This window comes from Maylandia zebra, linkage group LG6, assembly GCF_041146795.1.
Source record: "Maylandia zebra isolate NMK-2024a linkage group LG6, Mzebra_GT3a, whole genome shotgun sequence".
NCBI classification, from domain to species: domain Eukaryota; kingdom Metazoa; phylum Chordata; class Actinopteri; order Cichliformes; family Cichlidae; genus Maylandia; species Maylandia zebra.
In genome coordinates, this window is record NC_135172.1 from 37,739,562 (window position 1) to 37,765,770 (window position 26,209).

General features: G+C 41.3%; 1 protein-coding gene across 2 annotated transcripts; it reads left to right on the forward strand.

Moving 5' to 3' along the window:
* Window positions 1-1,096: 1,096 nt before the first annotated feature.
* rnf38 (ring finger protein 38) lies at window positions 1,097-26,209 on the forward strand. Of its 2 annotated transcripts, XM_004538865.4 has the most exons (13): window positions 1,097-1,245; window positions 2,200-2,900; window positions 14,156-14,217; window positions 20,467-20,669; window positions 20,783-21,155; window positions 21,299-21,463; window positions 21,713-21,883; window positions 22,440-22,619; window positions 22,735-22,838; window positions 22,965-23,049; window positions 23,181-23,302; window positions 23,421-23,520; window positions 23,785-26,209. In XM_004538865.4, the coding sequence occupies exons 2-13, from the start codon at window positions 2,288-2,290 to the stop codon at window positions 23,845-23,847; spliced, it is 2,241 nt and encodes a 746-aa protein (XP_004538922.2). In that variant the 5' UTR covers window positions 1,097-1,245; window positions 2,200-2,287; the 3' UTR covers window positions 23,848-26,209. The 2 variants fall into 2 exon arrangements, with proteins under 2 accessions (XP_004538922.2, XP_076741323.1); XM_076885208.1 differs by lacking the exons at window positions 1,097-1,245; window positions 2,200-2,900 and adding an exon at window positions 5,412-8,424.

Here is a 26,209-nt window from a genome sequence, read left to right on the forward strand (position 1 = left end):
GAGTGTAATGAGGAGAGAATATGTGTGTGTCTGTTGGGCGTATGTGTGTATTAGGCCTGTTGTTGATGGGTTGGGCTTCAGTATGTGTGAAATGAGAGAACAAGACCAAGGGAATAGGGTATAGGAGGCAAGATAGACTCAGATGGCGTTAGATGTGTGTGTGTGTGTGTGTGTGTGTGTGTGTGTGTGTGTGTGTGTGTGTGTGTGTGTGTGTGTGTGTGTGTGTGTGTCTGAGAATGAGAGGACAATCAGAAACCACGTACAGTTTTCCTCTCACATATCATTCTTCTTGCTCCCATACCCCCCCCCCCCCCCCCCCCCTCCCCAACACACACACAGTAACAGTAGTTTTCATAAATATTTCAAACAGGGCATGTTCTTGACCTTTGACACGGCACCATTGAACATTTTTCAAAAAAAGGTATAATGGTCTCAAGCTTCTGCAGCTGTTTGTTTGTTTGTTTGTTTGTTTGTTTGTTTGTTTGTTTGTTTTAACATTCAATCACATTTTTCTCCAGCTTATGAGAAAACATGCAAAACCCCTTTTTAAACGTGAAAACTTTGGCCCAGATCTGATAAACACAGGCACTTCATTTATCCTAGTGGCCTAATTTATTTTAGATTACGGCTGAATAATCTGCCCTCCCCCCGCCATTTTTCTATGTTTGTCACTATTTAATAACGTTCTAGTTATTTTTTTTCTCGCTACTGTAATTTTGTAGCTCAAGTAACTTCTGCAAACACAGCAAATACTTAATTTTAAAGCGAACTTTCGACTCCAAAGGAAACAGCTGCAATGGGTAGGCTTGGTATTTGTAAATAAATAATTTAAAGCCCCTTTTAGTCTGCCTCTCTGCTATCCACGGCTTCTGATTTAACAGCCCTACTAATAGATTGCCGAGCTTAAACTGGTTCGTTTCACCGGTAAAGTCCGGATTTTAAAATTGTATTTATAAAAACAAACTAACATTAACAGTTTTAGTCATTTGTCTGTGTTTTTTTGCCATCGGTGACTTAACCAGCATTGTGTCTGGGGGAAGCAACTACAAATGCACTCTGTTTTCTGTCGTCGATTGATCCGGTCTGGTGAAATCCGACTTGAGCGTTGACGGTCTGTCACATTTCACGCTGACACCGAGCGAACACTGGGCTCACACACTCGCGTTCATACACTCTCACAGACAGGGCTCGCAATATTATCGACAGATCCGAGTTGGGAGTACAGTCGGGGAGAGCGCGTTGAAGGTAAGTTGTTAAAAAAATACTCAGAGCAGGGGAAATAGACCCGGTTTCAGCGTTAGACACAGAGGCGGGGTCATTCCTTAAGATCCTGTTAATTTTAGCCGTGGTTCTTTCTTTGTAATTTTAGACCGGCCACTTTTAATGTTTCTGTCTGCGCTTTGCTGTTTGCTTCCATACAACCGGGAAAGCTCTACCGGCTCATCCCAACGCAGCGAAATCACACGAATAAGTTTATACACAACACCGTTTTGTTTTCTTACTATTAACCAAATATTTTAAAGCGCTTCGAGGCGTGGGTGGCTAGCTATGGGATTTTTCTCTGTGTTGGTCGGTAGAGGAGGAGGGGTTGGTATGGCTTGCCAAGCTAGCGAACGACATTACGCAGGCTGGCTAAACAAGTTTAAATGTGGGTTAAAGTGGCGAAAGTTGTTTTAAAGTCGGTTCGAGGATAATTGGGATTCCGAGAAAGCGAGCTGGTGTGGTAACACTGTAGTTATATAGTTAGAAGAAGCATCATAACGCCTTTACCACAGCGTGCTATGCGCACTAATGTTAGCATCGCCCCCAAACGCTAGCTTCCCGTCAGCTAGCGAGCCGTGGTCGTTTGCTGTTGTGAAGTTAAAGCTGCTGGTGAGCCGGGAGAGGAATCGTATCCCTGTCACATTCTTGTAGATTATTATTATTTTTAATTCCCAAACAGTATAATCGAGTGAAACTTAAAAACTTAAATATTCACAATGTAAGCTGATGAACCAGTTTATGAAATAGCAAAGTTCTAGTACCAAACTACCAGTTAACTCAAAATTACAACACACGTGCATGTCAAAAGAAACTGATGGCTTTGACTTGTTTGTGTAGGTAGTCCAGCTTGGTGAATGTTGTGATGTACAGTGTTAACAGAGTACCTCACAACTCGATTTAACTCTTCCTAACTCATTTAATTTGTCATTTTAACAGTGTGTAAAAGCTGCTTCGGTGAGGGGAACGAGAGGAAAACGCAGGGAACAAAAAAGGAAAAGAAACGAAGGAAATCCCCCGAAAGGAAATGCCAATCGCAGCCGCTGGACAGCCAACGACTCAGGAGCCTCGAGTTTGCCCCCGGCTGCCCTCCACCCCGGAGCCTGTCCCTAAAGGGGCTGATTTATTCGACGAGGCGGGGGCGACAGAGTCTGCGGAGCGAATAGAGTACGGGGGCGCGGAGGGGGGCAGAGGACTCGGGGGCTATAGTTACAGCCAGAGCGGCGCGAGGGGCTTTGTACAGCCCGGATCTACCAACGGCTCTCCGCCGCAGTCCCCAGAAGCGTCCTCCTCTTTTCTTTTCCACCCCCTTCACCCCCACCAAATGACCATGGAACCTCCAAGGACTCGATCTCGCTCACGGTCTGGATATTATCAGTCGTGCGGTGTTGGAAATGGCAATGGAATGACCGGCAGCGCAGTTATGGTATCTAACCACCACCACCATCTCCACCACCATCAGCAGCAGCAGCAGCAGCAGCAGCAACTACACCCACAGCAGCAGAACGGTGCCGCTTGCGCACCACTTGGAACTCACAGTATCCACTCGGAGAACCAGCAGCGAGCCCCAGGAAGTAACGCCTCTCCCGGCATTCAGAGGCTGTCTTCTGTTCCCGGAGCGCACCGCATCCCAGCAGCAGGTAAACGTCTCCACTTGTCATCGTCAATGGACGTGTATGTGGTTGTGTAGGTTTAGAACAAGAAGGAAAGGCGAGTCACACCTCCACTCAGACTTTTAATTTCACACTGTATGCGAGTTGAAGGGACATAAGCGGAGGTGTTCTAATACCTTTCTTTAGAAGCTAACAGAGAGAGGGAGGGGACTGCCCTGGGCTTGGCATGACTGTAGTGTCTGTGCATGTGTGAACACATTTGATGTATTTTAATTAGATGGGGTGTTTTATGTTCTTGCCACTTAGCTATAGTGTGGATGTGATACACAGTTAGCACATACAGTAGGCAAATGAAAAACAGCAGCCTGTGCTCTGGACTGGGGTAGCCTCAAGCCAGTTGAACTGCTGTGCATAGTTAGTTAACCAGACTGCATTTCTTTAGGCACTGTGGCATGTCTACTTTTAGTCAATTACACAAATATTGATGTAGCTAGGTAACAAGCCTTATAATGTGTACAGGCAAAACCTTTGACTAAACTACGTATGGTCTGTTCTTTTTCAAAGCTTCTTAGAGGGACAATTGTAGCTAGATAACCCAACTTGTTGTGAAGTTGTGAACAAGAGTTAAAATATCCTCATATATTACTCATATATTATGATATTGAATAGATCAATATTTAGTCAGCATTTACTGTTATAAATGCACATACACATACAAAAAACGTGCTTATGACAGAGAATCAGCTGAGCAAAGTGGTAAACAATCTTAGCCATGGCCTCTGTTTTAACAGATATTTGGTTTCCGTCTGAGGTTGTATTCCGTTTCAAATGTTCTTTTCTTTTTAATTCACAGCTACCTGGGTAACCTCTGCTGTGACGTTTTTGCTCCATTGCAAAGCAAACTTGGTTAGAGTATGTGTGGACTGGTGTTGGGTGTTAAATACATGTGAGGGCACTCTCACACAACACAGTGAGTGCAGTGTTGTGAACTTCATAACATAGAAGCAGCACAGCTAGAGTTTCACATTCACTGAGGCTATGGGAAAGTTTTCCTTTCACTAAAGCTAATAGCACACCTAACTGGCTTCACAGGTTTGAAAATGCTTCTGCAGTTGGTAGTATCCACGGGTGTTGTGGAAACATTTTACTAGTTATCATTATTATTATTATTATTATTTTAAAGAAACATTGGAACATTCTAAAACAAAATCCCCTTTTTATACAGACGTTATGTAGTGGAACTTTTGCTTTATAAAGTTTTTATTTTGCAAATTAATTTGAGTCATTGACATTAAAATGTAAGGACTCTGGGAAAAGCAGGGTTTAGGTTTGGTCTCATTACAGCAGACAAATTACTCATACCGATTCTACCTCTTGGGATATGTCTAAGACTGCAGTCATTTCTCTCACTAAGCAACTCATATATGACAGACGGCCTAGTTTTTTTTTTTTTTGTGGAGGTACTTACTTCTGCTCACCTCTTCGAAATATGTCCTCACTTGGGTACACCATCGAGATACACAGTGAAATGAAACTATTGAAGTCCATGGCTTGAGTTATATATAAGAGTAATAATGATGAAGATGATGATGACTTAAAAAAACAAAACAAAAAAACTGTCACATTTTAAACAGTAGGTGTTTGCATATCTGTGTACACAAAAAACTGAGCAGGTCTTTAGAGAGACTGGATTTACCTGTTTGGAAGACTGAGAGCAAGAACACAGCTGAACCCACATAAACAAAGAGAGGCCTCTTTTGAACACTCAGTCATTAGGTTGTCAAAGCAGTGTGTGTGTGTTACTTGTATGCCTTTGTGTTGAGTTCCAAGGAAATAAAGTTGTGTCTCTGTATGTTGTTCTTAGGAAGGAACGAAGAACCAAGACAAATTAATATGAATAAGAATAAAAATATAGACTAGTTTGCCAAGTCACAGTGTCTCACCAAACTGCTTCTAGTTATCTTCAGAGTTTATCGACCCACTGAGACTTGCTGCCTGTACTCTATCATAGTAGCTTCGCTGTGAAATGGATAGCTCAAATCAATGAATGGAATGACTTTATTGTATTTCCATCCAAATTGATTTTGATTTAGAGGAGGAGGACCTGGGTAGAAATTCTATAAATTTACCAACTTGTTGTTCAGACAAATTTCAACACAACCTGACACCCACAAAAGAACAGATACTCAGAAAGGCTACAGGTGGATGTACACATTTGTGTTTGTACTTTACTCTCTCCTGCATTTGTGTAGGTAGATGATGAGTCTAACAGTAGAACAAATGCACACATATAAAAGTTTCTTTCATTTAGTAGATATTGCAGTTTAAATATAATGTAAGTTATTGTTTTATTTCTATGTATTTTTAATTGAGTGCTGTTTACATTGTTAACTGCAGGAAGCAGGGGGTGGGGTGGGGGTGTACTTTTATAGTTAAACGTACTCCTACAAGAGTAAAGCAGCTGGCTAGCTGGACCTTTCCCACCACTACACACCTCTTATTAAACCCTCTTTCCATTCTCAGAATGGGATTTGCTTGCTGGGAGAGAGGAGGGATACTTAATCCATTCTTCCACTGCTAGTCACCTGCGTTGGACATGAAAGATAATGATATCCTGTACTCTTCAGTCCCCTCCCTACTCTCCTCTCCTCTCCCCTTTTCTCCACTCATCTCCTCTACTCTCCTAGTCCCCCGTTGTAATTATTTTGCTCCCATTTTCCTCTTTATGTGTTGTTCTTTCATACTTGTTTCATATTGTACACAGTGCAAAGGGTATTTTCCTCTTTTTTTTTTTATCTGTCATAAAGTTCACATGACTTTTTAGGAAATCATTATGTTTTCAGACTTAAGAGAGCTGATGTCTGCAAAACTAAGACTTGAGGTTGCAAAAGAGAAGCACAGAAAAGCTCTCAAAATGTTTAAGACTGCTGCCAATTGGTCAGAGTTGATAAAAACATCCTTTGTAGCAGCTGATATCTTACCCTGATTGCGACCCACCTCTGTCACAGTCTGTCCTGTTACTCACATTCACTTCTCCCTCCCGTCTGAATCAGTCAACCCTTTCTGTACCCCTCCGGTCCATTTTCTTCGGCTTCCTCCTTCACATTTGTCTAATGGAGGGATCGTTTTAATGGATTGCCCAAAGCAGCAGAGAGGTGGACAATCCTGCCACTCTACCTCTACCCCTCCACTCCACTCCTGTCCTCTCCATCCTTCTGTCTGTAACAGAAGTGGAAACATGCACTCTGTTTTTTTTGCTTTCCTTTGTCTTGTCGCCCAGGCAACCCCCTCTAGTTTGAAGAGAAACTCTTTCACTTGGATTGACCAAGTAGCAGGGGTTCCCTGCTACTCTGTCACTCCAAATAAACAACAAAGCAGTCACTTTGGTCAGCAAGAGAGGATCCTTGGAATAGGGGAAAGTGACCTTAAATTAGCTCAGAATCTAAGGGAAAGGGCTCTGATCTGGTTTGGAAAAAAGGTGCTTCTGAGACTAAGTGTAAGAGAGAATGCCAAAGGGTCACTTAACTCCTGAAGAAAGGTCAGTATGAGGAGAGAAGAAGGAAGCCAATGAGTGAGCAAAAACTGCAATAGCTGGTTAAAAAACAAGTCAGTGGTGGGAATTTGTAGTCATAGGACTGCATTAAGCAAGTACAGTGAACGAGTTTTAGGAAGGTCAGTTGCAGGCAGGGGATGAGGAACGGGAAGATGATTAGGCTGAGACCAGGCAGTGATAACAAAAGGAAGATGTGAACAAATATAAGGAAGAGGGCTGTTGAAGAAACGTAGCACGTCAGGGGTGCGGCCATAAGCAAAGCATAGACAGGAAGCATGTCTTTCTTGCACAAAGCAGTTGTGTGCAACCTGAGAGGAGGTGTGGATACTGAAAAAGTGTTGGAGGCATGAAGAGGCCAGAACAGTTGACTGAAGTCAAGACAAGCACTAACTTTGGGAATGTGGGTAAAGGTATGTGTCAGAAAGGAATGGATGGTGAGTGAATTAAGGAGGAGGATGGGAGGGAGGCATACTTTGCTCCTGGTGTTTGCATGTTGGCCTTCTGTTGCTTTCAGTTTAATTGCATATGTCCTCTGGATGTACCTTTTTGTTATATCATGGCTGCAAGCCTGTGTTTCCCCTTTTGTTGCGAGAAATATCCTCTTTTGTAAAATTCTTTTCCTGCTCATGTAACCCTTTCTCAGTAAGCTGCTGGGAAATGGCATATTATGTCAAGTTGTACTTTTTAAGTACTATGATAGGGCCACCATTAACCCTTAGCACAAGTATAAACCCAGCCAACTTCATACAGAATAGAATAATCCTTTAATTGTCCTACAAAGGGAAATTTGGGTGTAATACAACTTCATGATTTATATTTTCTTATTCTCGCCTTTGGAAATTTCTTTTTAATCTCAAATAGCTTCTGTTGCAATTCTGTGCCTCAACAGTTGAGTATCCTTATCTTTGTTGATCATTTCAACACTACCCCTCAATGTGTCCTTCTCCCTTTCCACCTCTGTTTGTCTTTTGTTTTCACTGCTTTAACCAAGACTGCTCATTTACATGAACTGAATATTTTAATCTGCATAGTTGTAGATTGAAGTAGTAAGTTTGCTTTGGATGTTTTGTAAAGTGTAACTGTAAGAAAACCCTTCCCACCCCCAAACCTCATGTGCAGGATAATCCACTTCTCTGCTGTCCACACATATGCTGAGTGTTTTCCAAACATTCATCCTTTTGCCAACATATGGCTAAAAGGCTACATCCATTGAAAATTCAGCGCTTCATGGAGCTGTATTTTGGCAAACAGGAACTGTTTAAACATACTGTGCATACAGATGGGCAGCAGAGAGGTGGAACACGCTGTAGGGATGGTAGAGAAGAGTCATTAAGATATTTCAGTGAACTATAAGCTTCTGTCTGTGTTTGTTTTGATAGCCTTTCCTGCCACCTCTCAAGCTCTCAGGGGTGAAAAAAAAAAACTTTAAAAAAATGGGAAATTGGGTTTTGTTTTTGGTATAAATATATATATATTTTAATTGCACTTAGGGTGTTTTATTGGTCAGAATGTGAAGATAATTTCATTTACTTATTTATTTACTCAGTATCTAGTTGGAGGTTTTTTGGGGGCTGTGAGATTTATACCTTCCAGCTTATGAAATAATATTACACTTTCTTTCTTTTCATTTGAGATAAAAGATGTCCAGGAGGCTTAGTTTCACTTAAGTTAGGGATTGGAGCAGATCCCAGCTCTAATAAGTAGAGAGCCAGGGTACACTCTTGATCCTGGCTTATAAATGATGTGTTAGTTGCCCCAAAGACAGAGAGCAAGCACATTTTATTAGTAGCTATTTCCAATGGGCTCCTCAGAATGTAGTTCAAATAGTTGAGAGCTCACTTTGTGGCACTAGTGTCAAAATTTATGATGGAAAGTAGAGAATTAAGACAGTTAGCACTCTCCTTTTCTGCCCATTACTTTCCTTGTCCTAATGCTGTTGCTCAGATGGCTTCTGTCTTTCACTGAGGGGAATGTGGAGAGGAAGACTGAAGACAGAAGGTAGAGTGAGAAAAGAAAACGAGTGTGAAAGAGCGGTTCGCTGTGTGCATTTTGTATTTTTATGAACTCGACTGACTTGGTGCGTCAGTGCACACGCCTTATTTACTTGCTGCCTGGGTGGGCTGGGAGCAGGAATGGGACTGTTAGAAACATGTGCATACAGACAGGATGACGTCACAGTCGAGCTAGAGACCAGCTTCATATCAGCCGCAACGCTATTGAGTTCTTAGACCACTATTTCTAACGCATGCGCTTTCTTAAATCAATTATGAAATAAAACTCCTCTGCAAATATTTAAATTTTGAAATTTTTTGTGTCACAAATACATAATAGAAGAGCAGCATACTGGAGCGGTGTGACCAGGTTCATTTCCAGTGAGTCTCGTACCCTGCGAATGGACTCTCAACTCCACTGGATTGAACCTGCTGGCGGTAGTACTGTCCTCTGTTCTGTGGATGTGGTTATATCGACATTATGGCTCCTGAACCAGTACTCAGAGTCGTGCGGGCTCTGTTTAGAAGAACAAGGGACACGGGGCAAGCTGGTATGAGTACAGGGAGTATTGGTGCTAGTTGGTTAGCAGAAAACTTTAAAAGCAAGAGCAAGAAAATTAATGGATGTAATAGTTCAGGGAGACGGATTTAACAAAAAAGAAAAAAAGTGTAGTAGTGGAGCACCACTTTAGCTCAGTAGGTGAGCAGGCGACCACATGCCGCATGGAGTTCAGTGGCTCGGGTTTGAGTCTGACCTGTATTGTAGTATAATGAAATGAAAGTCAGTTGCAAAGTATACTTCAGTGGGTGTTAAGATACCCAAATGGCATAGCACAGTAAAGTTTCTGTGTGTCTGCAGATCCACATTTTGCTATTATGTTGAAAGATGCAGAAGGTCAAAACAATACCAGCCTCGTCATAAAGAATGTACTTTATACATTTACACATCCAGTTTTAAACATTTTGTCATGTCGGAAGAAGCCATAGGCCATTTCTTGGACTGTGCTCATGTTTAAACTTAGCCTGTATTTGAGCTCACGTAGACAGTACTGGGACAGGCATACTCACAAAAATACCAGACTTGCCTTTGACAGGAACTATGTTTACTAGCAATGTACTGGTTTAGAAAGTAGCTGCCATGAAATTAGTCACTTATTATTTAAGGTGAGCATGGAGAAACCTCCCCTTTAGTTAAACAATGCAAAAAAATATCTGTGTGTTAACCTGTATGTAATAAATATGAATAAACAATGTTGATTTTTGAATGGATTACATTAATATTTGAACTCAGTGACTCTTAATTTGAAAGAAACATGCTTCTAAACTTCTAAACTGTTTTGGGCTTTTTTTGTGGCTATTTTGGACTTTTGGTAAAACACACACACACACACACACACACACACACACACACACACACACACACACACACACACACACACACACACACAAAGGCATGCAAACTTCACCATGGCAAAAGTTTAAATCCAAAAACATTGAAAGATGCTTCAGCAAACACTATTTATTATACATACACGACATAATATTCTGATGTAGGCATGCAGAGATGAGGTTTCAAAAAAGAACATAGACGTGTGAGTTACTCACTGTTGCCCATATTCACAACAAGTTCGCACTCAAGTATGTTATGTGCAACCACCTGCACACGCTTGCAGACTGTGGGATGTAAATTTTCAGGCTTGAGAAGAAATGCAGGATGGAGGAGCAACCTCGAGGACTGCAGCAGAACACACAAAAAAAGATAATGAGAAAGATAATGAGGAAGGAAATGTAGGAGGACAATGAAGTGGGAGAACGGTAGAATCAGTCCCATTTCTATACGTGACACACTCTTTTGCCATGAAGCGCATGTGAAGCAGGTAATGGTTGGGCAAGCGTTACATGCCCGCCTATTTTAAGCTTGGATATCAGCTTGTTACTTGACTGCTTTGCGCTAGGGTGTGAAGTGTGCTCTGACATGTGTTCAGGAGGCGGGGTGATGTGAGAGGTGTGTATATGCGTGTGTATGTGTGTGATATACATATGTTCAGTTTTGCTTACTTTCTGTGAATGCTATGTAAATGCATACAAGTTCTGCAGCAAGCCTTCTGTGGCTGGTTGTTACTGTTGAGCTGGTGATTTGTTAAGTAAACCTTTTGCTTATCTATCATCTATCCTTTCATCTATCATTTCTGTTCACCCACTCTCTCCTGTGTTTTTCCATTTGGACATGAAACGGGAAGATGTAGTTGAATAAAGATAGACTGTAAGAGAGAGGCTGATGGAGATCATGGATAGAGATGGTGCGATAGGGCAAGAAGAGGAAATGTGGGTGCCGTGCGATAAAGCTTCAGGAATATATGGGAGGGAGACAGGCCGGCAGATAGGGAAATAGATCGGTGGCTGGGAGGGATGGTGATGAAGTGATGGAGAGTGTGAGGAGGAGGAGGATGTGTAAGGAGGGTGTCTGAGCTGAGTGCAGGGGGGGGAGGGAGGGATGAGAAGGGGAGGGAGAGGTGAAGGAAATGGATAGAAATAGCTGATGCACTCTGAGGCTTACAGAAAATCAATAGCAGTCAAGAGGGGAAGCCACAACCCCCACCCTGTTCCCTCTCTCTGGCTCTTCTCTCTTTCTCTCTCTCCCTCCACTCGTTTTTCTTCCACTCCGTGTCTGTTCCTGTCTCCCTTTCCTCCTCAGTGGTCTCACCTTTTCATGCATGTTTCCAGCCCTGTCCTCTTCTTCTGCACCTCCCTTTTGCCCTCTTCTTGTCACCCACACTTCTCTCTCTCTCTCGTTCTCTCTCCTCCTTCACCCTCTCCTGCCAACATTGTTGTGCTGGTTTCGTGAAACAAACAACTAAAGTCGATGGCAATTTTCTGCAGCCACGGGGAAGGCGGGGCCTGCAAACTATTCATTCTCCACATAGTTACTTAAGCTGGCATTGCTTGCAATCATTTTTCCTTCATTTAGATAAGACCTTTTTAAATTTCACACAGCAGGAAATGGTTACTGCACACTCAGTTCATTTTTTAAAAGTTTTTTCAAAAGTTTGTTTTGTGACTTTCAAAGAGACAAGAGATGAATTGTGGTGCTCTAAAGCAGTACTTTGTGTCTTTAGTATTATGAGTCATAGTTTTTCATATCATCTGCTTCACACGGCGGATATTTAATTGTCAAAAAAACCCAATTCTCCATCATGATGCAGTGTGTTGAACTTATTATTCTAGCAACAAAATATCTTACTGTGTCCGACTTCCTCTTGTTCAGATAGCTATGCAAAATTCACTTTTAAACACAAAATCACCTGAAAGTTAAGTTTAGAAAACTTTGCAGCCTATTGCTGTTTTCCCACATGTATGTAAATGTTACTTCACAAATACTGGTTCATTATGCTTTTAACCAGGTTAGCTGTTTTTCCAGCTAACCCTAGCCTCTTGTAGTTGTACACTGACTGCTTCATTGGCCAGACTGCTTTTGTTTTAGTCCAAGATATTATTATTCTCCGAAGATGCTCATTGTCACCAACTGACTACCAACTCTGCTATCTTGGACTGGTGCTGTTTTACCCTGGAAAATTGCTGTGAGCTGGGAGGGCCACTCAAACCAGGTGAAGAACTGGTTCATGTGCTGCTGCAACAATCTCATTGAAGTCTCCACAGCAGAATAAGACTAACCATCACCAACTGTAGTCCAAAACAGTAAAATTGGACTTTATCTATATCTTTATTTATAATGGGAGACTTACTTGAGTAGCAGCTGATTATATTACTCATTTCTTTGTCATAGACTTTTTACTTGGTGGGGCAAAGACAGTTTAACGTTCAACCCCACTGCTTCCTCACATGCCAAGAAAAGTTGGGGACTTCATTGGATTTGCGAAAATGACTGAAGACACGGAAAAGGTGATTCAAGAAGGTCACATCCTTTGCAGAGTCCGTGGCTTGCCAATGAAGGTTCATGTGACAAAGTCCTTCGTACAGTAGTTCAGTGTCCATGAAATCCATTTTGTACTGTCTAAAACGTCCTAGATATTGTCGAAGAATTTGCCATTTCCTCGCACATTGTAATTCATACTGCAAATCCCACCATTCGGCTTTTCTCGGTGCCCTAACAGCAGAACCAAGATTGTGCACAGTCTGTTAGTCCAACAGTGAACACGATGTTACTGCAACATTTTAAACCTGCTCTGTAGCTTCTGTGTTGTGCTCTATAGAGTGACTCTAACTGAATGACTCGTTTCTGAGTCAATTTACAGGATTCTGACAATGTGCAAGTGAGACCACATTCAGGGAGGGAGCTGGATTTTTGCCTATTGTGATCAGTGAATGAGTGTTGCAGAGACGAGCCGCTATGCAGCCGGCGAGCTCCCTGAATATACTTCACCAGTATTCTGTCCCAAATCATCTCAGTGGAAATAGCCTTTTAGCCTGGTTTTCACTACACTAATATAAGCTTTACTTACTTCAACCTTTTCAATCCATTTATTTGTCCTGCTCTAGGGATTGAAGTATGAAAGGAAATGCTTTTTAAGGACTGAGGAATTCAGTTGTGAAAACCTCACTCTGCCTCTTTCTGTCTCTTCCCCCCTTTGTTGTCAGTCATAGCTTCTCTTCAAAGAGGCTGGCTGTAAGCAGGAAAAATCCCACAAACAAACAGCCGATAGGTGAAAAATTCTCTTTTTAAACACCTTTGTAATTTTTTTTTGTGCATCTATTTCTTTTTACTTTTGATTCGTTCATTTTTATTGAAAAGGTAGTCTTGTCTGGAGTGCCCTTGGGAGTGCTTACCCTTGGTGTGTATACCACTGCCACCATCTGTGGTGAGGACGTCTCAGACGAGAGACGTCCCCACGACAAAGGAAAAATAAAAGCCAGAATAAATAGGAAAGACAATAAAAAGATGAAAGGATTGTTGAAAAACAAAAGAGTAAAAGTCTTAGCTGTGATGGAAGCGGCGGTATCATCAGAAAGCTTCTCTAATCCAGGATTACTGTGTTTATTTTGTGTGTGTGTTTTTGCATGTGTGCCTACATCTACTGCCTCTGATGTGAGACAAGAGTATGCCATATGTGTTTCAGTCACTTTTTTGCCGTAGACACGGTCAGCAAGCGTTCTCACAAACAAACATGTTGTCATTGTTTTTTGCTGCTGTGTATAAAGCCTTAAGTTGGGTTAGAATAATAACAACAAAGGGATTAAATGGAGATAATAGAGGTCTCCAAACAATGATGGCTATAATGTCAATGACGCCAAAAGGTATTCCTTTTATGTTGTAGTTTATATTGTAAAATGATACACAGTACACCACAGAAAAAAATAACTTTCATGGCCGTGTACATAAGAAAAACTGATGCCTATTTGCGTTGTATTTTTAGGGAAATGAGCTGCTTCTGTATTTTTGGATGAGAAATACATAGAGAAACTTTTTAGCCTGGCCTGATAATGCTTGTTCAAATACAATTTTGTTAAACTTACCAAGCGGAGATGATGGCGATTTCTGGGCAATTTAAGACTTTTTGCTGTAGTTTTTTTTGCATCCAAGAGGGTCTGAGTGGGGAAAAAGAGTCGTAGGAGTGTAGAGATGGCTTAGTAAGGATGTCTGAGTGCCCTCCATTTGTTGTGACCATGCAGGGGCATCAATTGTGACCTTCAAATGGACTTGAAAGTGGTATAATAAGGAAAAACTACTCATTTCGAAAGGTTTGTAGCAAGCCTTACATGTTCTTTCCTTCTTTGTACAGGAGCCTCTGGCGGGTCCTACCACTGCCACCCAGACCATGCGTATGGAGAGGAGAGCGATAAGGTAAGAAAGACATTTATTAAAGTTTTCACAGAATTTCTGGAAAATGGAAAAACTTTTAAAATGTACTGGTTTAATGACCCCTCTCCCAGAGATGAAGCTTTAGCTCTGAGAAGTGCTTGATGGTGTTTAGTATTCAGCAGCAGGCAATGAGGCTTCTTGTGTAGACATTTGCCTCCAATTGCCTCCTTGAGAAACTCAAACAGCAGTGCCTCTGCTTTACATTTCATAAATGCCAAAGTATGTTAAGAGGTGGTACATAACTGTATGCACATTATACATCTGTGAGAGAGGACTGCAGATTGTTGTTTAAGTTTATTCTTTACAAATAGTTAGGCTGTCATCGTTTCATGTATTTGTTGTTTACTTTTGTGTAATGAAGCATACCATACCATGCTTTTGAATAACCAGCTGATGTCCAGTTGTTTACAGCAGATTAATCTGATTACTGGATATTGCATTTAGCCTCTTTCCGTTATTTGCAGTGTTTTCACTAAAAACAGTTTCCCTTTTCTGCTAAGGGTGCGTATCCTTTTTGTTTCAGAAACTATATGTTTGCGCTACCAGTTTAAAAAAACAAAACAAAAACCTTGTGTGTTTGTGTGTGTGCTACTGATAATATTTCAGTATACAAGTGTACTTGAGTAAATGATAGTCATCATCACAAGTGAAGTTGTGTGTTAAAAGCTAACAGATGAAGTGGAAAACGGGTAAAAAAAAGGAGGAGAGGCGAGACAGGATGCTGAGGAAGGTGTTGCAGAAAGCTTGGAGGAAAAGAGGGGAGGGAGAGAGGCGAGGCCAAAAACAGGGAGGGGGTATTGCTAATGATTTCACCTCCAGCTGTGGAACTTGGTTGGAGTGAGAGAAGCGAAAGGAGGGGAAGGAAGGGAGGAACAGTGGCAGAGGAAACAAAATGGGCTTTGAAATCTTGTTGATGGAAAGAAAATAAGTGGGGGAGGGAGAAGTGTTTGAGTGCTAGTGGGAGCATGTCTGCAAAATATTAATGAATCTGTAAAAGCAAATGACCATATTTGCTCAGTGTGCAAATTCGTGAACAGACTCTCATGGCAGGAAAGAGAAACCCGGTCTCTATTGTATTTTTTTTAGGTTTGTATTTTCATGCAGTCTCTGGGCCTCTCTTTTATTTTGGTTCTCAGCAAAGACAGTGAAGCCATAACAGCTGTTGGCCAGAGTTGCTATGTGTATGTGGGTGAGAGTGGATACATGCATACCCCAAATGTAGACATGGTGAAAGAGAATGTGGAAGGGTGTGTCTGCACTTCTGCTTCAGGATGTCTGTCCACTCTGGTCTGTGAACATGCTGTGGATGCTGTGAGAAGGAATATGAGGGTGTGTGAGCCATAGATGGATTCACAGTTTGTCACAGTGTGTCAGTTTGTTTGTGTCAGAATGTTTTCTTCTCATATTTTCTAGCTTTAGTTTTTGGACCAGATGTGTGTGTCTGTGTATAAGTTCACAAGTTCGGGCACTCAATTAGAACATGAGGACACATTATAACACATTGCTTTAGGACACACACACACACACACACACACACACACACACACACACACACACACACACACACACACACTCCTTTGTCTGGCAGTGCTCCCCTCCCTCTAACGTGGGTAGACAGGCCCATCAAACTTTCATAGTAATGGGCAATAGTCTGCATTTGTTAAGATGTGTATGTCCTGTCTAAGAACCTTTTTTGGCCTCATGTTTTAAGCAAGGGTCTTGGACAGGGCAGGCAGACAGGGAAAAAGCAGGGGGCACATGAAGAGGATCATAGATTGGTTTAGATTATCTGATGGAAGGAAAGGGGGGATGGTAGGAGGTTATTCGGAAGGGTGGGGAGTAGAGGAGACTGGCTTAGATATGAAAATGGGCACAGTAGATGTCCCTAGGGTTTTGGGGTTGGGGCGAGGCTGGTAGAGAGGTTGTGGGGTGTTGGGTTGGAAGAGAGGAGCTTAGTGTCTCAAAGTGGGGTGGGGGTGGACCACTAGTGCCCTCCATCCAATGCCGTAATGGGTGTATTGTAGTATCTTCTGCTGGTTTTGATAAAATGAAATGGAGAAAAGCTTATTTTTCATTTCTTGTGTAACAAATAACCTATCCTCACTGTTTCACTCCGATTCCAACTTGAACTTCAACATATGTTGTGTTGCGTCTCCCGAAAGAATCTGCTGACTTTTAAATGTGATTAAAAATGTGTTTCAAAAGCAAAGCAGTGGGAATAAGTTTAATTTGTTAATGTGTACTTCATATATGCCAAGTGTCCATCCTAAAAAAGAATTTAAAAACACAGATTTTAGTTTCAAAAACAGTCTGGGATTATGTTTTAGCCTGGACAGCAGGCAGAAAAGACTTACGTTTCTGTTTGAGCTTTGTTTGCTAATTAAATTGGGTCAAAACATTATAGCTAGGCATTTCATCCTTCTTGTGTGGGCATTTTTCCCCCCCATTGCCATTTCTTCCTGTACCAATTTATGATGCTTATGGTACTGCTTTAATAGATTGTCATATTTGCTTTGCGACTCCTCATCTTTGGTCCAGGTCCTTTCTTCTTGTACCTTTTGCTTTTCGTTCATTGTAGTTTTTTCTATAAGCCAAAATCCCTTTTGTCTTGTTTACAGTGTCACAATCATGCCCAGCATGCATGTGTGTCGTCATTTTAATATGCCTTCATAGCCTTGTTAGTACAGACAAGAGATTATTTGTAAAACTCTAAAACACTGCTTGTATGTACAGAGATTTGTTTTAAAATGAAAACATATTTGTGTGACTGAAGTCTTAGTCTTCTCGTCATGTCAAGGCTCATATTTTTATTTGTTTAGTTTGTTTCGAGTTCGCCTGTTTGACGAAAGAAAATTTCGTACTTTGAAGATAAACTGAATTCATTACAGCACCGAATACGAGATGTGTTCTAGAAAACGACTTACAGAGTAGTACGGTAATACAAAAACAAGACTGAAGCAAAAGCCATCTCAAAGCACCTTGTCCATTTTATTCATGTATTTATTTTTCAAAATGTTTGGTTCATTCCACCTTACCTGTTGAAGAAAACCCTTAAAAATAGAGTTCTGAATGAATTTTAACAGGGGATAAGGCGGAAAGGATTTGCTCAGCTATCACATGGCTTCAAAAGAAGTTACAACATACTTGCTTGTATTCTGTTTATCTTGGACCCAAATGATAAGGTGTATGGTGAGTCACATGACATATAAAAAATTGAAGAGGCACACCCAAATCCACATTTTTTCACTCATTTGGGGCCCTGATTCTCTCACGTTGCTCTAGTCCTTTGATTGGACAGATTCAAATACCAAAGTCACACTCATTTCTGTATTTCTATTTTTTATTTCTATATTTTTTCATCAAATATCCTTCCTTCTTTCCAGTCCGCTGATATAATATTGTACATGCAATACTAAAGAAACCATAGTTAGTGTTGGGGCTGGGCAGAATAGAAAATTTTGATATATTGGTACCAGTTTATGTAATATTCAAGAAATGACTATTCTAAATAACAAATATGCTTAATGGGGAGATTACACAGGTTACCATCTACATGTGATTTCAATTGACTGCATTTGAACATGACGGTGTGCACAAGTTTACTCTAGCCTGGCTTCTAGCTGCTAACCAGCTTTTACTGTACAGACCAGCCCTCCAGTGATGAAAGGCAGAAACACTGTTGTAAACACTGTTGTAACTAGGGATGGTAAAGAACTAACTTTACCAGGCGTGATTACAGTAAAGTAATCACGCCTGCACACTATTTCATAAAAATTTACTGGCATTTAAATGGTGCTTTTCTAGTCTTATTGATTATAGAAGATGCATTCAAACACACATAAAGACAAGATGTTAGTTTATTAAATTTTAATGAAATTTGCCGATTGTTTCGGTGGAGTTTAATAAACTCAGCCGTCTGCTCCTTGCTATCTAAAATATAACAGGACACCGGAGTATATTCTCGAGCATCTCACACTTCTGATAATCAGTTGTCTGCTTGACGTTTATTCAGCTGTGTAAAAACTATAACTTTAATCTCAGCCAAACCGATTTACTCAGGAACAAATACAATACTGAAAAAAGCCAAACAATAACATTTTTAAGTTATGTAAGTGACTTATATATCATGTTTAACCTGAGTAGCAAAAGACGGCGGTGGGTTTGAAAACGATTTGCCAGGAGTCCGGTGTTCTCACCGGCTCTGATGAACCTTGAACCCCGGCTAGCTATCGTAACAGACGTCTCCGAAAACGTTGGAGCGCTTTTGAAAATATGTGGTGTCTTGATAAACTGAGCAGTTTACACAGCTACATTCTCACCTGAAAATATGTCATACGTTTATTTTGTGACACAGAAAGTATAACAAGAGTAATATTAAAACTAACTAGCTGCCGCCATTGTTGGAAAGTAAGCTGGGCCGTGCTATGAATTCTGGGATAGGTTGGGCCACGAAGTATACACCCGGACCCATCCTTCAAATCTGGGGAAATGAAGGGCTCATTTGTCGGAGTCTTCAAATTTGGACAGTCTTCGTCGTGTCGCTGTAACGTAATCGGCCTACAAATGCGGGCACAAGAGGATGCGGTTCCTGACACAGCTACGATACCGGACACCGCTTCTCCTTCTTCGGGGTTTAACGGCAGCTGGCATCCTTGTACATGCAGTGCTGCCATCTTCTGTTTCAGTCTGTTATTACACTCCTAAATCCTACTACTTATTCCTGCGTCTTTTGGGACCTTACAAAGCTTCAAACGACGCGTCGACTATTAAATTAGTCTTCGACGATTTTGATAGTCCACGTAATCGTGACTAGTTGACTAATCGTGGCAGTCCTAATGCAGACTAGGAGTTGAATCACCAACATTCTGATTAATGAAAGGGAGCTGACCAATAAACTGTTGTTTTTTAAAGGTATTTGTATTTATGGTCAAACTATTTAAGTTCAAAACTGCGGCCTGCATCACCATTTCTGTTAAACATATGGAGATGTATGGAGATGACTGTTTTGTTATTCTTGTTGCCTGGTAGTAGTTATTGTTTGCCTTTCCCATAAACTTGTCAAGCCCAGGTCACATTCAATATTATGGGCAAGCCATTAGTGTATACTCTGTTTGGGCCTGCAGTCAGAATACATTTTGAACATTTTTTTTCTTTCTTGAACAGCAGAGTTTGCCTCTAAAGAACTTCAGAAGCTATTGTTCTTTATAGGCTGTAGAACTCAAACGGTGGCAGCTGCCCATGTGTGAATGTGAATTTGCGCATGTCTGCAGGCGTTTCCATAACTGTGTGCGTGTGTGTGTGTGAGTTTCTGCAGTCTGCTCTCCAGCTGTTTCCTGTTAGCTATCACACTGCTCTCAAGGTTGCTGAGCTGTGTATGTGTGTGTCTGTGTGTATGTGTGCTAAAAAGTCACAGCCGCTGAGTCATTTTTATCACACTTTAACAACGTGTCTCTCCCACGAAGAGGGGAGCTGGAAGCAGGGATCAAATAAGTAGAAAGGGGGGGAGCATTGAGAGGGTAACTATGGGGAAGTGTGTGTGTGTGTGTGTGTGTGTGTGTGTGGTGTTTCTTAAAGAATCCATGTGTTCTTCAGAGCACAGCAAAGGTCCTCGTAAAAGAGTGACTAAGAACTGACACATGGATATGTGTGTGTTCTTGCCTCACCAAGTGCTAAGCGTGCGAGTCACTGTTTGACAGTAAGTGAAGTGACTCACAGATGAGTTGGTAGGATTGAAGCGGTGTATAACTTATTAGTCAGTCTAAACCTGGATGACTAATAAACTGAGCTATGTCTCTGTTTTTGTGTATGTATCGTTGACTTTTTTTGACTTCGCAAGAAAGAATTTGTCAAGCTATCCAATTTAGGGAGTGTTCTCGTAATTCGCACATGGGCTTGTGAGTGCTTGTTTTGTTTGCATTTCCTCGCGCCAAGAGGAAGTGACTTTCAACCCTCAGGGCCTTCGAGAGCTGGTGGTGTAATATGCTTTCTTTCACAGATGCACGCATGCAAAGTATGTAAGCTCGCATGGAATATACAGGAAGTACCGTTAGTCACAAAGGAACATAATGTCTAATGTGATGGTATGGATTGTAGGCTAGAGGGACTGAAAAGCATGGTGAAATTGATTTATTTGATATGAGTTCCATGGGTCACTGACCACAATATCCATTCCCTCTCTCCTCTTCTCCCCTCTCCCCTTTCCTCCTCCGTGTTTCACCCCTCCCTCTACAGAGTGAGGAAAGCCCCAGTCCAAAGCGCCAGAGGCTGTCCAGTCAGTCCGTCTTGGAACAGCTAACCTCATCTGCACCCCCACCATCCACCCCTTCTCCTCCCATCCGCCCCTGGGAATCAGGACCCCAAAGTCGGAGACAGTCTCATCCTCACTCACATTACCACCAAGAGAGATGCCTCACTCCAGCCCGGCACAGACGCAGGTAAGGTGGCAGTTTCCAGATTTTTATTTATTTATTTATTTATTTTTACACTTCCACTATTACAACTTACCTCAGGGTCTGTGATATAAAACTGTTATTTATCCCTTTTTTAGTCCACCAGCAAGACGTCAGCGTGGCCGTCTCTCCAGACCCTCTCGCCACCTGCCTCCTCATCACCACCCCCCCACCCAAGGCCCCATATCTCGTCTGTCACCATCCGAGCTCCAGGATGAAAACTACCACCACAACCCCCATCCATCCACTCCGCAGACATACCCAACACACACTCCCAGCGCCTACAGTCAGCCTCCTACGTCTGGGGGTGGAGGAGTAGGTTCAGAGGAACCTCGAGCTTTCCATCCCCCCAGCCTATCATCGCGACTACTGCACCCGGCCACTCACCACCATCACCACCACCATCATCAGCAACAGCATCATTCAACGCAACAGCAACAAGGAGCCATGGTAATGGATTTGCATGAACAGGTCAGTCTGCAAATATTTTATTTTCTGTGGAAAATGATAGAAAGCTGCGTGTGTGTGTGTGTGTGTGTGTGTGTGTGTGTGTGTGTGTGTGTGAGAGAGAGAGAGAGAGGCTGTACTTCAACTTTGGTGTGATTTCTCATCAGCTGCAGCAGGGCACTGTACCTGTCTCCTACACGGTGACCCCAGTCCCTACTCACGGTCTCACAGCGCCTTTGTGTAGCAGTCAGCATCTTCCACCTACCTGCTCCTCACAACAACAGGTCCCTGCCTGCAGCGTGGTCTTCAGCACTGGACAACACTACCACCCGGTGAGAGGCATAAAACAGTGTAAAAGTTAGTAGGAGTGTGTGGGTTTCTTTGTTGATTTGAAAAATAAAACACTTTGTTCTGTGCAGTTTCTTTAAAAGAAAACTAAAGTGAGCAACAAAAGTGTGCCAAAACCTTTCCTGTTTGAGGAAACTAGTTAGTTTTCTCAGTTGTGGCTGCCACCTTGTGGTGAGACTACATATTACAGTGACCACCATTTTATTTCTCTCTTCTCTTCCACTCTCTTCCAGATGATACAGGCATGTTCAGTGCAACATTTGCCGGTGCCCTATGCCTTTCCCTCACTGCTATCCAGTGATCCTCAGTTCCTGCTTCACCCTCCACCTCACATGTCTCACCACCCGCCCCACCTCGCCACACCCGGACAGTTCCTGCCTTTCCAGACACAACAGCCGCGTTCGGTACGTGATCAGCTTTACTGGCAATGACCTATATCGCTGTGTGCAATACATGCAGTGACTTATATCCGGTTTTATAAAGACTTTAAACAGTGTCAGTGCTAGTCAAACACAGGTGTGTTATTTGCCCAAAGTTGCTGTTGCTGTTTGTTATACTAAAGGTAGAATACAAGAAATGTTGCTAAAACTAGACCAGTATATTTGTTTAATTTGTCCAAGTGTTTTATTTAGCTACAGATGAGAAGTTATAGAGTAAATTGGTGTTCTTTTCTGTTTCTTATTCCACATTACAAGACGTGTACATTTTATTTTTTTCTTCAAGTTACAAATATTAAGATTTTACATGTTACATGTCTTAATGTGTCTCTTTAAGAGTAGTCGAATTATTGGAGTTACAACTTTTAATATTAATTAAACTGTCAAGCCATCAGTTATAAATTGTGTTATTAAAATATGCTGTTTTGTGATTTTGCTGAAATCTCCAAAGAAAAAAAAAATAGGACAGCAAACATGTCTAACCCGCCATAACGCCTGGCATGCTTTCGTCATTTAATCACAGCCCTTACAGAGGATTGAAAATGAGGTTGAGCTTCTGGGAGAGCAGCTTTCAGTGGGTGGAGGTTTCAGCTATGCCCACCATCACCACCATCACCACCAGCCGCCCTCTGCTCTGGCGCCTTCAACACCGCTCCAGTTCCTTTCACACCACGACCCCCTGTCACAGGAGCTTTTTACAGTGGTGAGTAGATTTGTCAAATCAGATGTTCATTTATGTTACAATGTAGGATTTTTGTAACATGAAAATTTTAACCATAGTGTAATACATTTTTTCCATCTCTTTTGCTGTGTCTTAGCCCTATCCTCACTTTATGCCTCGGCGATTCACAAGCCGGCGTTACCGTTCTCAACAGGCAGTACCCCCGTCTCCCTACCACCCCAGCTTCCTGCCTTACTTCTTGTAAGTTCCTTCTTAAAAAAAATTCTGTTGGAACTACGTGGCTGAATTTGCAAGAGATTTGAGTGTACCTCAGGATGGTAATGAATGCAGTGTATTAAACTTCTTCATGCTCTTCATCCACCATAGGTCTGTGCTTCCTATGCCTCCAAATGTGGCCCCTGCTATCAGTCTAGAACTGGATGTGGATGATGGAGAGGTGGAGAACTACGAGGTAGAACAAACTGCTGTCGAGCTGTCACATTTTTCATTTTGTTTGAAAATACTGCATCGTAGAATCAAGCGACAGTTAATATGATGACTGTTTTTTTTTGTAAACATGTCCTTTATCTTCGAAATCTTCAGGCCCTGTTGAACCTCGCAGAGCGTCTGGGAGAGGCCAAGCCCAGAGGTCTAACTAAAGCAGATATAGAACAGCTTCCATCATACAGGTTCAACCCCAACAACCATCAATCTGAGCAAACACTGTGAGTACCTTTTTGCGTGGATTTTCTTTTGTTTTGTGAGCAGTTGCAGGTGTTTGCGCAATTTAAAATGTTAGCCCAAGACCATGTGTAAAAAACGCTCCTAACATTTGTCTTTCAGGTGTGTGGTGTGCATGTGTGACTTCGAGTCACGCCAGCTTCTGAGAGTATTACCCTGTAATCACGAGTTCCACACCAAGTGTGTAGACAAGTGGCTTAAGGTGAGTGATGACATTCTTTTATTAGGATAACGGTAATAAATTCCACTGAGGTTGTGAAGCTCAGGCAGGGCAGTCATGGCACAGCAAATAACTGACAACTGAACTTCCAAACAGATATTGCCTCACTCGTGTTTATATCTAGCAGCCTGCATTCTCCTGACTTGTAAATCACTTCAGTAAACAGAAAAATTACACACTTTATTTGCTGCGCTGTTTGTATTTGGTACATTAATAATTTAGGTTCTTTATTTAATTTTCTCCCAGGCTAACAGGACCTGTCCTATCTGTCGAGCCGATGCCTCTGAGGTACAACGGGACTCTGAGTGACCTCCTATAAATATCCACAATCCCTGACTCCCTGTTGGATCCACCAACCAATCAGTGAACTTCCTTACCCCTTTACCACAAGCCTTTGCTTACACATAACTGGGACCAGTGCTCATTAATCCTTCACTCTATCCCACCAGACACTGAATGGTAATTCTCACCTGGGATCAGCATTTATAGAAGTGTGGAGACTTTTTGCTGACTCGTGCTTACTTCATCACTGGACTTCATAGGCCTTCCGTTTTTGGACTATTAGACCCTGCTACCCTGCCTTCTTCTGATGGTTAACGCTCACTATAAATGGCCTTTAAAAACACACCCACAACACAGTGTCATGTGCAGGTGGACATATATGTATGTATTTTAAAAAAAAAAAAAAAGGCATTATGAACCCTTCTGAATTGTGAACTGTTAAGTTCTGGTAGTGGAGAGAAGAACAGGCTTATTTGAAAACCACCTGTATAGTTGTACTAACAAACACTGAGGGGGGAAATTGGCAGTCCAAAGATTATATTTTCGTTATTGTTCTTCTGGTTATAATTAAGCAGTCCCACTTTTGGTGTGCAGAGACTGACCTTTTTAACTAGACTCATTATAATTGTGCAGCAGAATGAGCCAGTTTAATTTCTCTGTGTGTATTCTTGCATTCCTTGGTTTCTGAGCAGTCTGTATAGGGTGAAACAAAGATACTGTACACTGTGTGACAAAGAGTGAGCTACTTTGGAACAGTGAAAAAATACACTTTATTTTCTCTATCCGAGTGTCTGTGCGCGAGTGTTTTTTCAGCAGTGTGAGCCTTTTCACTTGTGGGGATGTGAGTTTTACACCTCCTGTAGAATTTATGCAGCCTATGTGGTACAGTGCATTTACTTCCTAAATTGTTTCCACTCTACTTCAGATTGATTTAGACCCAGTGAAGGTCAAGGGTAACTTCAGATCTTCACAACCAAGGTTCTTGGGAAGCTGACAGTGCGTCTTTCTTTTTTAAACCACACATTAGACCTTTGAATCTACATCTGTTCCTTCCTCTCTAAAACAAGTATAGGTTTAGTTTTTTCCCCTTAAAAAACAGAAAATATATTTATCAACATCTCAACATGCTCAGTAAGCTCCTCCTCCAAGACATATTTGATAAATATGGTTGAATTAATTAAAACTCAACAATTTCATCAATCCTCAGTATATTATAATTTTAATGGGAATATGGTATTTAAAATGTGACTGTCTGTTTTTGGTACCTTTCTATACTTTTGGCAGGTAGCGATTCCAGTGTTTTCCCCATCACTCACGGGGAAGAAGTTTAAAGAGTCTTATAAGGTCACCGTTAAATCTACTTTGGTTCACTGGTGGATTTTTCACTTCAGCACTTTAATATGTAGATTTATGACCTATACACACTCTTTTCTAAGAAAAAGAAGCATTAATGCATAAAAAAATACAGATGTTCTTCAAACATCATTTTCCAGTATTTACTACACCCTCAATATATCAGTTCTTTCAAATTCCCACAGTTTATTTCCAAAGGTGTTCATTCTCGGTATCTTAATAATGATCATCAGTCATGATATAACTAATAAACCTCAAGCACAAATCAGGCTTTCAAATGTAAATCCCGAATGGTCAATATTTTTAAGATGACAAGCTAACATGGGCCATAAAAAGTAAAGAGGAAGTTCAGTGCGGCACCTGCAGTGTCTTCCATCTGACATGCCTTTTTATCCAATCTGATTTTCTCCTGGTAGAACTCGTATTTCTTCACTGTTGCCACATCAGATGGAAACATTAATTCAAAGTGGATTTCTGCTTTCCAGAATCTGGAAAGAACATTGGTTTATCCAAAACACTTCTTTAGTGTTATCAGACGTTTTTAAAAAGACAACAACTCTTATTTAAACAATGGGAATCAATGTTTTTCTTCTTCATTTCTGTACGCATCCCTTTTGTGTCTTAGAATCGTTTTTTGTTGGACAGTTTTTCGTTGCTTGATACACTAGCAATTACCTCAGTCCCACTATTTATGTCTTTTCAGAAAATGGCACAACCAGTATGCTTAGTGTGCATCTGTTCATTTTCCATGCAATTTGTTGGGTTGTTTGATATATATTCCTTTAAACTCTATGAAACTTTCATTAAAGCGGTGTCATAGTAGTTTCATTATGTATTATATCTGTAACCAAAATCGTTTGAAGGTCTGTTGATGATGATAATGAAATTTTTAACAAACATTTGTACATTTTGTATGAGAGTTGTTACTAGTAATACTTTATTAAGTAGTGCAATGATTTTTTTTTTAATCCCTTACCCTGTCTTTTGGATTTCAAAAGCTGGTTCAATAATAAATGTATAACATGCTCTTCTAAAA